This window comes from Microcaecilia unicolor, chromosome 4 (genome assembly GCF_901765095.1).
Source record: "Microcaecilia unicolor chromosome 4, aMicUni1.1, whole genome shotgun sequence".
Lineage (NCBI taxonomy): Eukaryota > Metazoa > Chordata > Amphibia > Gymnophiona > Siphonopidae > Microcaecilia > Microcaecilia unicolor.
In genome coordinates, this window is record NC_044034.1 from 232,770,848 (window position 1) to 232,784,804 (window position 13,957).

General features: G+C 45.8%; 1 protein-coding gene across 1 annotated transcript in view; it reads left to right on the forward strand.

Moving 5' to 3' along the window:
* Positions 1–402: 402 nt before the first annotated feature.
* Positions 403–13,957, forward strand: part of ARGLU1 (arginine and glutamate rich 1) — a 141,153-nt gene continuing 127,598 nt past the window's right edge. Inside the window, exon 1 of the mRNA XM_030201316.1 lies at positions 403–962. Coding sequence (XP_030057176.1) covers positions 637–962 — 326 coding nt within the window. The 5' untranslated portion in view covers positions 403–636. The remainder of the gene's footprint in view (positions 963–13,957) is intronic.

Consider the following 13,957-nt stretch of genomic DNA (forward strand, 5'->3'; position numbering starts at 1 on the left):
ATTTTCTATTCGGTTATCAGTTTTTGGCCAATACACCTTTAGACACATTGGGGCCCATAAGAAAAACCTCAGCATTGACCTTCAATCTCAAGCACGACAATGGTAAGAACATGAAAGCCTTCAACTGAATGAGACAAGCTTGCTAAGTAGTGAGACTTGAAATCTCTGAAGCAGAAAACGAAACCCAAACAGAACAATGATGTAGATGGTCAGTTGCACAGCAAGAGCAATCTGCCATTTAAAAATTTAAAAAGTCAGTTTCAGGGCTGACTTTAACCACCTTTCGCTACACAAATCCGCTCTTTTTAACCCTATTAATGCCACTACACTCTTTTCCCCTGTTGTCTTACATTTACTGAACGCGTTTGCGCAGTTACGCAGCCTTGGAAAATGTATAGTGCATTGTGGGTAAGCCGCCATCTTGTCTGATAGGGGAAAGCGGTCGTGTGTTGTATGAAACCGTCAAGTGTTCATCGATTGCAGCTATAGTAGTGAATTTATGTAAAGCGGGTTGTGTGTGTTCTCCCCAGTTAGCAATAAATGCAAGTTATGCTTCTCTAGTGTGCTTCCTTGTTGTATAGATTGGCCAAGGACCCACGGGAGGTAAAGTGGGAGGCTGAGAGTTTAGCGGTAAGGATGGGCCGCTCTCGTAGTCGCAGCTCGTCCCGCTCCAAGCATGCGAAGAGTGGGAAGCATAACAAAAAACGAAGTCGGTCGCGCTCGAGGGAGAAGGAGCGGGTAAGGAAGCGCTCGAAGTCGCGGGAGAGTAAGCGTAGCCGCAGGCGAGAATCTCGCTCCCGCTCCCGCTCCAACACAACTGTGTGCCGGCGCGAGCGCGCTGCCTCCCCACCCGACCGCATCGACATTTTCGGGCGTACGGTGAGCAAGCGCAGTAGCCTGGACGAAAAGCAGAAACGCGAAGAAGAGGAGAAGAAAGCTGAAATGGAGCGGCAACGCAAAATGTAAGCAAATCATTCACCAGGCGTATTTTGGCGCTCCTGGGTATACGGTAGTGTGATATTTCAGTGACGAAGTGGTACCCTCACAAATAATTTGAGACCAGAGATGTAAAACGTTAATGGACATGGATGATGGAGATAAGGGTTTAGAAGGACGAAATAAAAGTAACTTCACGTACTGTATCATTAAACTGTCACTGTATACGTAGGTGTGGGAGTAGTAAAAAAAAAATCTGGGTTATTTTTTTGTTTTGGCGTGCTGTAGACCTTGTATTTGTTGACTTCATCGTGTATGTATGTATATGTGTCTACGCATATTTATAATTTTTTTTCAGGGCCCCTTTTGATTCATGTATGTAACATCTCGTAAAAAAATTCATATTCTGCTATCTAAAAAAAAATGCCAATTCAAAATGTTAGCATTTGTTTGTGATATGTGGAACATAATTTACACCTAAAGAGTTATAAAAATATTCAAAAATTAAAAACCGAAGAAGTGATTTCACGTTTTTTGTGGTAGTAAACCCAGATCAGCCCTTGTCAAAAATTCCCTTGTCAAAGTTAGTCAGTTGAGGTAGTTATACAGACTTGAATATTTTTGGATGATGAATCAAGCAGTTTGTTGTATGAAGTGAATTTGAAGATCTAAACCTGTCAGATGTGGAACTGCTGAAAGAACTCTGGAATAAAGTTATTTGAAAAGGTACAGATTGGGAGAAGGTATAAGAATTTCTGTGTGTACTGAATATCCCTGGGCCTAGATGCATTGTCAGGTCCATTATTGTAAATTCAAAATAATTTGGCTCCATCAAAGCACTACCTAAATTTTCCTATCCCTATGAAGTCAAAAGCAATAGGTTAAGGAAGCTGTTGAGGAAGGTCCCTGCCTCAATTTTCCTATCCCCTTGAAGTCAAAAGCTATAGGTTAAGGAAGCTGTTGAGGAAGGTCCCTATGAGGCCTAAAGTTAGATCTGCCTCAATTTTCCTATCCCCTTGAAGTCAAAAGCTATAGGTTAAGGAAGCTGTTGAGGAAGGTCCCTATGAGGCCTAAAGTTAGATCTGCCTCAATTTTCCTATCCCCTTGAAGTCAAAAGCTATAGGTTAAGGAAGCTGTTGAGGAAGGTCCCTATGAGGCCTAAAGTTAGATCTGCCTCAATTTTCCTATCCCCTTGAAGTCAAAAGCTATAGGTTAAGGAAGCTGTTGAGGAAGGTCCCTATGAGACCTAGAGTTAGATCTGCCTTAATGTTTCTATCCCCTTGAAGTCAAAAGCTGTGGGTTAAGGAAGTTGTTGAGGAAGGCCCTATGAAGCCTGAAGTTAGATTAAAAGAATTACAGAGCTGACACGAGAAAATGTTGAGTGCAATAATTTCAAGACTGCTGTACAACCGTGGCCTATACAGAAAGAAGGAAAACATTTTTTAAGGGCATATGTGGACATTGCAGGCATGTGGAAGAAGGTTTTATGGTTGGTTGAGACCAAGTGGAACTTGGTCTGCAGAATTATGTGTGGTATTAACCCTAGGAATTATGCATTAAAGAAAAAGTCAATAATATGTTAAAAAAAATACTTTCATTGTTTTGTAAAGCAACATAAAATGACATTAAATCTGACATAGTAGAAGCTGAGTAACAAGTTGGAATGTATTCTAAAAGTATGATACAGAAGTATGTTTCTGGATATGAGTGAGATATATGGATGGGTTTTAGGTTGCAGGTTGGGCAATAGCTTTGAGGGATGGCTACAAATGTGTAGTTACATTCTCTATTAGAGAATGGCACAGTTACCGCAGTAAGGGCCACACCCTAGGTAGAATCACCGCAGATAGGGGAACAAAACTTTTTACTGCTCCATGTGAACGGTGAACAGTCTTGTTCCATAGCGTTCCACAGATCAATCGAGATTGGTGGGTTATGTCCCTCGGCCAGCAGGTAGAGATAGAGAGAACTTCTGAGGTTCACTATATGTGGTCATGTGCAGCCACCCAAACCTCCGTATTCTCTCTATCTAGCAGGTGGAGGGTCATAACTCTGCAGTTCTGGTTTCTGGGCTCCTGACCTGTTCTCTCGGGCCAAGTTGCGCTTCCCTTTGGGGCTTGAGGTCTCCCTTTAGTGGTGGTCAGGGTACACCTGATGGGACCAGGTCCCTCTGTTCCTTCTCCCACCGGACCTCTTCCCTCCAGCTCCCATGTGAGTCAGTGCTTCTCTTCCGTCTTTAAAAAAAAAAATCCAGGCGCTCAAAGTAAGCAGGGTTTTGTTCTGTCCAGTTGTTGTGGGAGGTGCACGTGCAAGGCGCATTGGGGGCTTTGGTAGTTTTCTTGGCGGCTCCTTGTAAGACTGTAAGCGCTTCTTCCGGTGTGGGAGCCAGAGATAATGTCGGGGGTTTGTCAGGCATGTCGTCGCGGTTCTTTCAGTGGATAGTGTTCGGCTGAGGTTCGGGGATCTTCCCTCAGGTGAGTGAGTGGAGGAGTCAGCTATGGTTTTGGCGGGCTCCTCCAGACCTTCTTTTTACTGTCCAGTGGTGGATGACTTGGGCACCATTTCCTCCCGTGCAGCATCGGGTTCTTTGTCAGCGGCCTCCTCCCTGCTCACTGTTGCACGCGCTGTTTTTTTTTTGTCTCTCCTGGGTGTGGGAGAGTGCAGGGGAGTGCCGGCTTTAGTTCTTCAGCGCACCTCATTTCTGGGGATCACGCTGTTCCTTTGGGGCAGCCCTCACCCAGCTCCATTTTCAGCGCCTCTCCACATAGGCCAGCGCGGGCTGCTACTGTGGCTGTAGGCCCCATTTGTGATTCAGTGCCTGGGACATACCTTTGGGTCCCAGAGACACGAGGTGGGTGGGGTGGGGGTCAGTGATTTTGAAGTGGCTTGAACTCCTTTTTCCCGAGTTTGTGCTTTTGATGCACAAGGCCTTTCTACTCAAGTGAACCAAGGAGTCCTCTTCAGCTGCTCTCGAGGCCCCCTGGGGGGGAGGGGGTTAGCCTCGTCTCCCCTTTTACTGGCGAAGCGGCCACGTATGGAGGTTCGAGGCCTTGAGGAAGCTTCAGTTTTTTCAGAGGTAGATGATGGCCAATTGTCTTGTGTTTCTTGACTGGCCAGGTCAGATTCGCTGTAAGATGGCGAATTGCCGCCGGAGTGGGGAGATGATCCCACGGCAGCTCATCTGTTTTACCAGGAGAAGCTCCTGGCCCTTATTGTTCAGACCCTGGAAGTTTTGAATATTTTCCCTCCGGATAAGACAGCAGGTTCTCGGCCATGACGACCCCGTCTATGTCAGGGACCAAGCGGCCCCTCAGGACTTTCCATATCCACGAGGCAATGAAGGTTCTCATTGCAGGGTTGTGGGTGGCAAGAGCCATGGCGCAACTATTCACTCCCGGAAGGGGAGCTGGAGTCTTTATGCCTCCCCACTGTGGATTCCTTTATCATGGCAGTCACTAAGAAGACCACATTGCTCGTGGAGGGCGGCACGGCCCTCAAAGATCCCCAGGACCGGACGTTGGAATCTTCCCTGAAGATGTCCTTTGAGGTAGCTGCTTTGTGTTTGCAGGCTTTGTTTTTCGGATCTTATGTGGTCAGGGTGTGCCTCTCATGGATGCAGAAGGCAGCCTCGGCGGAGGAACTGGTTGAGGCCTTGCCTTCTCTGGAGGTGGGTCTCACATACCTGCCGGATCTGCTCTTTGAGCCTTGGCAGAAGAGGTCTTTCGGTAACGGCTCGCCATTGGTTGTGGCTTCATCATTGGTTGGCAGATACGGCTTCAAAGTCTCGGCTGGCATGTTTGCCATTCAGAGGTAAGCTTCTGTTTGATGAGGATCTGGACAAGATTGTCAAGGACTTGGGGGCTCCAAAGGCCGTCGTTTGCCTGAGGATAAGCCAAAGTCTGGCTCTCGTTAGGGATTTGTACGTGCCCTTTGTAGGGAGGCCCGCCATTATTGGCCTGGCAGATCTGGTTCCTTCGGGAAGCCTTGTTTCCCTCAGAAGCATCAGCCGTTTTGGGGGGACTGCTGCTTGGGCAGCACTTCCTTAAGAACAGCAGCTGGAGCATGTGCCCGATGATGGGGCCCTGGTCCATCTCCCATCGATGATACAGGGACGGCTGTTCCTTTTTCTTGGAGAAGGGGCCAGGGTGACTTTAGACGAATAGGTCTTGGAAGTGATCCGAGAAGAGTACAAGCTGGAATTCTTTCAGCCTCTGGCAATTTTTGTGGAGTCTCCTTGCAAAGTTCAACATAAGATGGAGTGATCAGAGAGGCTCTCAAGGCTTTGTTCAGGCTTGGAGCGGTTGCTTCCGGTAGAGCAGCGGTTTCAAAGCTGCTACTTCATTTACTTTGTGGCCCCCCCCCCCCCCACCAAAAAGGCGGGTCTTCTTGGCCTGTTCTCGACCTAAAGGGCGTAAACAGGGCTCTGTGAGTGCGTCATTTTTGAATGGAAATTCTCCGGTCATTGTCGCGGTTTAGCCCAGGTAGTTCCTGACCTCCCTCGATCTCAAGGTTTACTTACATATTCCAATTTGGCCTCCTCATCACCGATTTCTGTGTTTTGGGGTCTTGGCCAGCACTTTTAGTCTCGGGCCTTGCCTTTCATACTGGCGACGGCGCCAAGGACCTTTTCCAAAGGTTATGTTGGTGGTTGCGCCATTCCTTCGGAAAGAAGGAGTGCAGGTAACGGAGAAGGTCAGTCTGCTGCGCTCGTTGGGTTGGATAGTCAACTTGGGCAAGAGTCACTTGGTGCTATCGCAATCCCTGGAATATGTGGCAGTGCTGTTCGACACTCAGATGGGCACAGTGTTTTTGCCGGAGAGTCAGAGGCAGAAGCTCCGGGCTCCGGTAGAGGTTCTTTTGCGCCTGCAGGCGCCCAGGGCCTGGGATTATGTACAGGTCTTGAGCTGCATGGCAGCCACGTTGGATGTGGTACTGTGGGCCAGGAGTCACATGCGGCCCATTCAGAGATCAGTTCTGGGCCGGTGGTCCCCTGTCAGTTCTCCTTCCCTTGTACCGTATGCCCGACTGACCATGCGTTGGTGGCTGTGCTCAGAAAGTCTGGGTCAGGGGATGCCCCTAGTAATTCCAGATTGGGTAGTGGTGACTACGGATGCCAGCCTCACGGGCTGGGGAGCCCATTGTCTCGGCCAGACGGCACAGGGGTCTTGCTTCTCAACAGAGGCTTCCTGGTCCATCAATTAATTGGAACTGAGGGCGATCCATCTGGCGCTCCTGACGTTTTACCTGCTACTGAAGGGGGAGACCTATTCGGGTTCTCTCAGACAATGCGACGGTGGTGGCGTATGTCAGCTGTTGGGGGCAGCAGGAGCGCACAGCTGGCCAAGGAGGGATCACTTTTCTGCTTTTGGGCGGAACAGTGCACACCCCTTCTCTCGGCGGCTCACATTGCAGGGTCACTAAACATCGAGGTGGACTTTCTAAGTCGCCTTGTGCTGGATCTGGGAGAGTGGGAGCTCTTCGATCTGGCATTCTTTCAGATCACAGAACAGTGGGGGGTTCCTGCGATAGATCTACTGGCACGGGGGATCAATGCAAAGGTTCTGCAATTTTTCAGCAGGATCCCCAGTCCCAGGAGATGGATGCGCTTCTACAGCCTTGGCCTTTGTCTCGCCTCCTGTATGTGTTCCCGCCGTGGCCCGTGGTGGGCAAGGTAGTAGAACGCATAGCTCGTCACCCGGGTCGGGTGATCTTAGTGGCTTCGGATTGGCCCCGGCATCCGTAGTACGCAGATTTAGTTTGCCTTCAAGTTGACAGCCCCTTGTGTCTGCCAACTTGTTGAGGGTTGCTGCGACAGGTCCAGTCACCATGGCTCCCCGTTTGGTCTTATTGCCTTTTTATTGAAAGGGCACGGTTAAGGAAGAAAGGCTACCCTGACAGGGTGATTGCCACTATGTTGCAGGCTAGGAAGTGTTCCACTTCTACAGCATACGCTTGAGTCTGGCGGGCCTTTGAGTCTTGGTGTGCAGTGGTGGGCCTTTTGGCTGGGTCGGTGTCGGTGGTTAATATCCTGGCTTTCTTGCAGGCCTCGATAAATACCTGTCTTTGAGCTCTCTGAAGGTTCAGGCCTTGGCGTGTTTTCAGGGACGCCTTCAATGGTCTTCTCTGGTGTCTCACCCGGACATCATACGCTTCCTGTGGGGAGTGAATCATCTGTGTCCGCTGCGCATTTCTGTGTTTCCCACTTGCAATCTTAATTTAGTTCTGTGAGCATTTCAGCGGCCTCCCTTTGAGCCTTTGCCTCATTTATTGTTGAAAGACCTGACGCTGAAAACTATGTTCTTGGTGACTATTACTTTGGCAAGGAGGGTCTCGGAGTTACAGGCTTTATCCTGTAGGGATCCTTTCCTCTGTTTTACTGAGGCAGGAGTTTCACTGCAGATGGTTCCATTGTTCCTGCCCAAGATTGTGTAACGTTTTCATCTGAATCAGCAGCTCTTTTTTCCTGCTTTTCAAAGAGAGGATTACCCTATGGAGTTTGTGCATTGAGGTGCCTGGATGTGCGGCGCGCTTTCATCAGATACTTGGAGGTTACGAATGATTTCGCTGCTCGGATTATCTGTTTGTTTTGTTTGCTGGTCATAAGAAAGGGCAGCAGGCTTCCAGGGCCATGGTAGCCCATTGGTTACTGGAGGCTATTGCTTCAGCGTACATCTTGTCGGGGAAAGCTCCGTCTCCTCAGGTATGAGTGCTTTCCACTAGGGTGCAAGCAACTTTGACAGCTGAGTCGCGTTTGGTCTCGTTGGAGGAAATTTGCAGGTCGGGGTCCTGGTCATCTGTACATACTTTTTCGAAGCACTATCTGCTGGATGTGCCAGCACGGACTAACGCCGTGTTTGGGGCGTCTGTCCTGGAAGCTGGGATCTCTGTGTCCCATCCTACTTGAGGACTGCTTGGGTACAGCCCACCAGTCTCTGGATTGATCTGTGAGATGCTATGGAAGGTAAAATTAGTTCTTACCTGATAATTTTCTTTCTATTAGTTCTGACAGATCATTCCAGAGGCCCGCCCTGTTTTCTTGTTTCTTGTTCCTGTTTGTTCCAGGTTGCTGGTGGTTTGTTCAGCTTTGGTTGGAGCAGATCTCTTTACTTGCTGTGAACTGCATGAGTTCCTCCCGTTCTGGCAGTTTTGTAGGGTTTCATTCATTTCTACGAGGACAGGTGAATAAGATTGGGATCGTGGTTTGATGGGCCACACTGCTCTCGTAACGACAATACTGAGGTTTGGGTGGCTGCACATGACCACATATAGTAAACCTCAGAAGTTCTCTCTGTCTCCACCTTCTGGCAGAGGGACATAACCCACCAGTCTCTGGATTGATCTTTCAGGATTAATGGAAAGAAAATTATCAGGTAAGAGCTAATTTTACCTTTCCGTGGTAAAATAAATCCTTTCCTCCATTCCTGTCCTCCTCCCCACGGGCGTCACTTACATTTTCCTGCAGACGGCAGTGATTCACAGGCTGTCTCCGTGTTCTTCCTTATGCTTCCTGTTTAGCGTCAAAACATGCAGTTGCAGTAGAGAGAGCAGGATGCGGCAGAAGGAAGGCCATGGAGTTGGCCTGTGAATGTGAATCGCTAAACAGGAAGTTGCAGTAGAGAGAGAGCAGGACACGGCAGAAGGAAGGCCACGGAGTTGGCCTGTGATTGTGAATCGCTGCAGGAAAATGTGATACTCGTGGCGAGGAGGAAGGGAAGGGAGAAAAGTGTTGGCTTCTCCATGCACGCATATCCTTCTTACCCCTGCCCCCACAGCTGCAGCCCTGGCTTGGTGCTGATCACAAGCGGAAGAAAGGAGAGCTACTGCACATCAGGCCACACCTCATCTACTGCTCAGTGTTGAATGGAAATTTGAACCGTGTGGTTTGAATTTTTTATTCAGCATTAAAGTGGCAGAGGCAGGATGTAATTCAATGTACAGCTGTTCTCCTTGTATTTTTCCCCCTTCTTGTGATCAAGTTGTGCCACTGCTGGGGGGGGGAGGGGGATAGAAAGCTGAGCACTTGCTCCATGTGATCATGTGTCCCTGCAGCACATTGAGATCAGGGACTGTATAGTTAGTTACACTGGAGCATTACATTTTCCAAATATTTCCAGATGTTTTCAGATCATGTGTTTGATTGTTTTATGTACTGCAGCATTAGTAGGAACAGAGATTCTCTTATGTTAACTAAGTTTTAGTCAGAGGTGCCATCTTTATATTTTGCACAGTACAGCAGTAAATGCATCTCTATATTTCTGGTGTTGTACTACATAACTGTTAAAGACTTGTGCAAATGGAGTCAGAGCTGATGGGGACAAACTTTGTCCCCGTGTCATTCTCTGATCTCTATACGTGACTGAGTGTATTGTGTATGTGGTTGTATGTATAGTATGTTTGGTGTGTGTGTATGGGGGGGGGGGGGGGTTGAGTTTGTAGCAAGGGTCTGTGTGCTTGCCCACAAGTGGGTGGTATGTACGGTGTGTTTGGTTGGGGGGCGGTAGAGTTTGTAAGTGTCTGTGTGCTTGCCCACAAGTGGGTGGAATGTACAGAGGGGGGCTAAATTACAGATGGGTGCTTTAGATGGGGGGAGGAGGAGGGTGTGTACAAGTTCCTAGTTTGGATCTGTATGTTTGTAAATGAATGAGTGTCTGGCTCAGTGTGTGTGTATGAGAGACTGTATGTGCAGAATACGTGAAAATTCCGCATCAACTGCCAAACTGGGTCACAGCAAAGGTCCATTGAGTCCAAAATAATGTTGACAATAGCGTTCAATCCGGGTCGCAGGTAACTGGTACAACCTACCTTTAGGATCCTATGTTGTTTTACCTCTGGGTTAAGTGGTACATTTCCCCAAGTCTACATTAATAAACGTTTAAGGGCATTTTCTTCAGGAACTTCTCCAGAGATCTCTTAAATCCAGTTAGGCTAACTGCTATTCTTAAGTGTCTTGGCTATACTAAACTGAACTATTGGGCTGTTATCCCTGCTTACCAGCAGATGGAGGTAGAGAAACTGACATCATTGGTATAAGGGGGTTGATGCTCAATGGAAAACTCCATTATTTCTCTACCTCCAGCTCTTAGCTCTAATACAAAAATTGTATGGGAACTTCAATTACAGCTATTCTTAAATATGCAAATTGTATACGCCATGAAAGAATAGACTATTAAAAATGTTTTATTACAAACTCATTATAAACACTCTTCTGAATAATCTTATAAAATATAAAACCACAAAGGTATCAAATTATTCTCTGAAAATATTACAAAAACTCACTCTATACACAAATTTCCTGAATCTATTTTATGTAGGTATAAATATTCCTGTCTGGATGTTAATATTTATAAGAAGAGTATCAGATGTTACTACCCATTTAAAGTGTTGGAGAGGCAGTCATAAGTACATAAGTATTGCCATACTGGGACAGACCAAAGATCCATCAAGCCCAGCATCCTGTTTCCAGTAGTGGCCAATCCAGGTCACAAATACCTGGCAAGATCCTGTGTTAATTAGTCCATAGATATTTATGGACAATGCTGTATTACCATCAAATATTCTTTGGATAATCCAAACTATCAAGGCAGTTGTAGTCCATATTATGGCTCTCAATGTAAAAGACTTCAAACAAATTGAGTTCAATCACCGATGAAGACAAAAACTTGGAGACAGCTCTGCACAAGACTGTGTTTTGCCAATAGGCATCCTCCGGAGCCGGCCAAATTCCACCGCATAAAAATGGTTCCATGGTGTCCCACAGATCAATCCAGAGACTTGTGGGTTGTGTCCCTCTACCAGCAGGTGGAGAACCTCTGAGGTTTGCTATATGTGGACCTGTGCAGCTAGCTGAACCTCAATATTCTCTCTATCTAGCAGGTGGAGGGACATCTCTGTGCAGCTCTGGTTTGATCTGGCTACTGGTGTCCTTTGGGCCTAATTTAGCACAGATGGGTTGAGTGGCTGTTTGCAGCTTGTGGTGTACACCTGGTGGTGCTAGGTCCCTCCCGGTCTCCCCTTACCTTCCCTCCATCGCCCGGGGCTGTTGGCCTGATCAGGTGTTTTCTTTCTCTCCTCACTTAAAAAAAAAAGGGTAAGAGACTTTGTTTTTGTTTAATCATACGGAGGAACTAGATGTTCTGCCGAGTCAGTTTTGGGGCAGCAGTTTGTGGAGCATGTCAGTGCCTCCTGAGGCAGCTAAGCGCTGCTCCCGGTGTGGGGACCAGAGAGCAGCATCAGGGGAGTGTGAGTCCTGCCGCCGTCAGCCTGCAGTGGGTGTTTAGCGCGACGAGGGTTCCCCTCAGGCGTCCAGTGTCGAAAGCGCAGGGGATAGTTTCTGCGGTTTCCTCGGGGCAGTTTGTGCAGCATTCGTTGACGGGTGCCATTTTTTCCTTTCAGGCGCTACCCGCTCCGCATGTGGCGGTTGATAGACAAGAGACGCAGCGCGCTTCTGTGGTACAGGCTCTGATGGAGAGAAGTGATGGAGTCACTTGCAGTTTCTTTTTCCCCGGATTTTGTTTTATTGATGCACAATGCCTTTCTTTTGAGGCAGTCAGGAGGGTCATTCCATGCCAAGTGGTCTAAAATTAAAAAAAGTTCCCACCATGTTCTCCAATTTTATTCCAATTTTATCTGTTGTGCGAGTCAGGTGTTAAACGAAGTTTCCCAAAATTTGAGGTCTCTAACTGCAATAGTTGCAGATCTAGACCCCCTTTTCTGAAAGGTTGTCAGTCCATGAGCGCGTGACATTTACCAAAATGCCATTTTTGGGGTGTAATAAAATCCACACACATTTATAAGAATGGCTAAAAAATTCAAATCCTGTACAGTTTTTTATGCTAATTCCGATGAAATACATTTTAACATTATGGATGCAAAATCTAGTCAAACAAGTTGACTCAGTGTGCATCAAAATTGGTCGTGACTCATCGGAACATATTTGGACCAATATTCAGACCGCAACAACTTCCATGCAAACAAATATACGGACTTGAAATTTTGAACAAGTATTATGCTTGTGCTGGACATAATACTGCCAGATTTGCAACTAACCAGCATCTATAACCGCCCTGCAGGATCTGTTCAAAGTTGGCACTTTCAGCGCAAATAGTAAAATGTACCAAAGTTCAAAACCAATTGTGAACAGTATCATCTGAAAGAGAAAATTGTGCTCTACAACACTGATATGTTTCTGTTTTGCAATGCCACCATTAAGTAGCCATTTACTCAGGTCAAAGTATGTTATATTTAGTATGCATCCTCCAGAGGGCCCCCCCCCCGGGGTTTACTGTCTGCGATTTTGTTGCAGTTGGTTTTTTCCGGGTTCCGTTGTTCCGAATGTTCCTTCGTTTGATTAAAAAATAAAATAAATATAGAAGTGGTGGAAGTATGTTGGGCAATTGGTCTGACAATGTCAGGAGAGTTTTCTATTGTTTCCATTCCACTGCTTTGGTATCATCGTTACTGAAGTTCAGCTGGCTGCACAGGTCCACATATAGCAAACCTTGGCGGTTCTCTCTATCTCCACCTGCTGATAGAGGGACACAACCCACAAGTCTCTGGATTGATCTGTTGGGACTAATGGAAAGAAAATTATCAGGTAAGGATTAATTTTTCCTTATTCTGTTAAAATGGATACAGTACAGGAGTATATATTAACTTACATCAATATCAACTGTGAATGCTTTATAGAAATTATAAAAAGTACTTACATTGTCCATCTAATCGTATTTACAGCACATCCAAATCAGATGGCAACTAAAGATCACAACTGCCACAGAATACTGACACGTGCGCTTGGGCTGTCTTTAAATAAAAGTCTCTGCCTTGTACCCTATACGTCATTACAATTCCATTTACCATATAATCAAATCACATTACTTAAACCCACTCTACATCTTTATTCAGCCCATATGGGAGATAAGTCTGCCACATATAAATCATGCTGTTCAATTTTTTAACAATTTTTGAGATGTATTACCACCTCTACGATGTATTCATGTGTAATAAGACAGAGAATCGCAAATCATGAATAGTGTTTCATATCAATCCAGTGATTAACTAGGGGTGCTTCTAAATGATGTCTCCTGATATTGCTTAAATGTTCACCGATTCTTCATTTAAGTTTTCTACTCGTTTGTCCCACATACCATTTTCACAGGGATATATAATTACATACACTACCCCTTCCAATAAACAATTTACTTGATCCCTTAAATAAAAAGTTTTTTTACATATGGTCTTTAAAGAACGTATTGCCTTTTATAGCATGTTGAACTTTTACTGCATGATGAACAAACCGTAAATGCACCCTTAATGGAGTCCCCCTGTTGATTCCTGGTTGCAGACATTCTTCCAAATTGCGTCCCCTCCTATATGGAAATTTAGATCTCTCTTTAAACACTATTTTCAAGATGTCCCAATATTTAATAATACCTTAACGTAATGCCATAGTTTGAGGAGAATACGGTAATATACAAACCATAGAATGTTGTGAAGGAGATTTTTGGGAATTCTGAAGCAACCACTCATGTTGAGCATATTTAGCTCTTTTATAGGCTTTTTTTAACAACTTTGTTAGGATATTTGCGTTGTAGAAACCTCTGTCATTATTCTGGCATGACGTTGAAATGTCTGCTTGTCTGCGTGTAAACGTTTAACCCTAAGAAATTAGCCAATGGGAATACTTTCCCTAAGATGTTTAGGGTGATATCTGGAAAAATGAAGTAATAAATTACGGTTTGTATATCTTCTGTAAGAAGTAATTGACCTTGAAATGAAATGGTAATATGAAGAAAATTAATATGATGAAAATCATATTTCATATTGAATGTAATATAATGAACTTTTTAGATTTTTGCTCACACCTTTTCCAGTAGTAGCTCAAGGTGAGTTACATTCAGGTACACTGGATATTTCTCTGTCCCAGGAGGGCTCACAATCTTAAGTTTGTACCTGAGGCAATGGAGGGTTAAGTGACTTGCCCAAGATCACAAGGAGCAGCAGCGGGATTTGAACCGGCCATCTC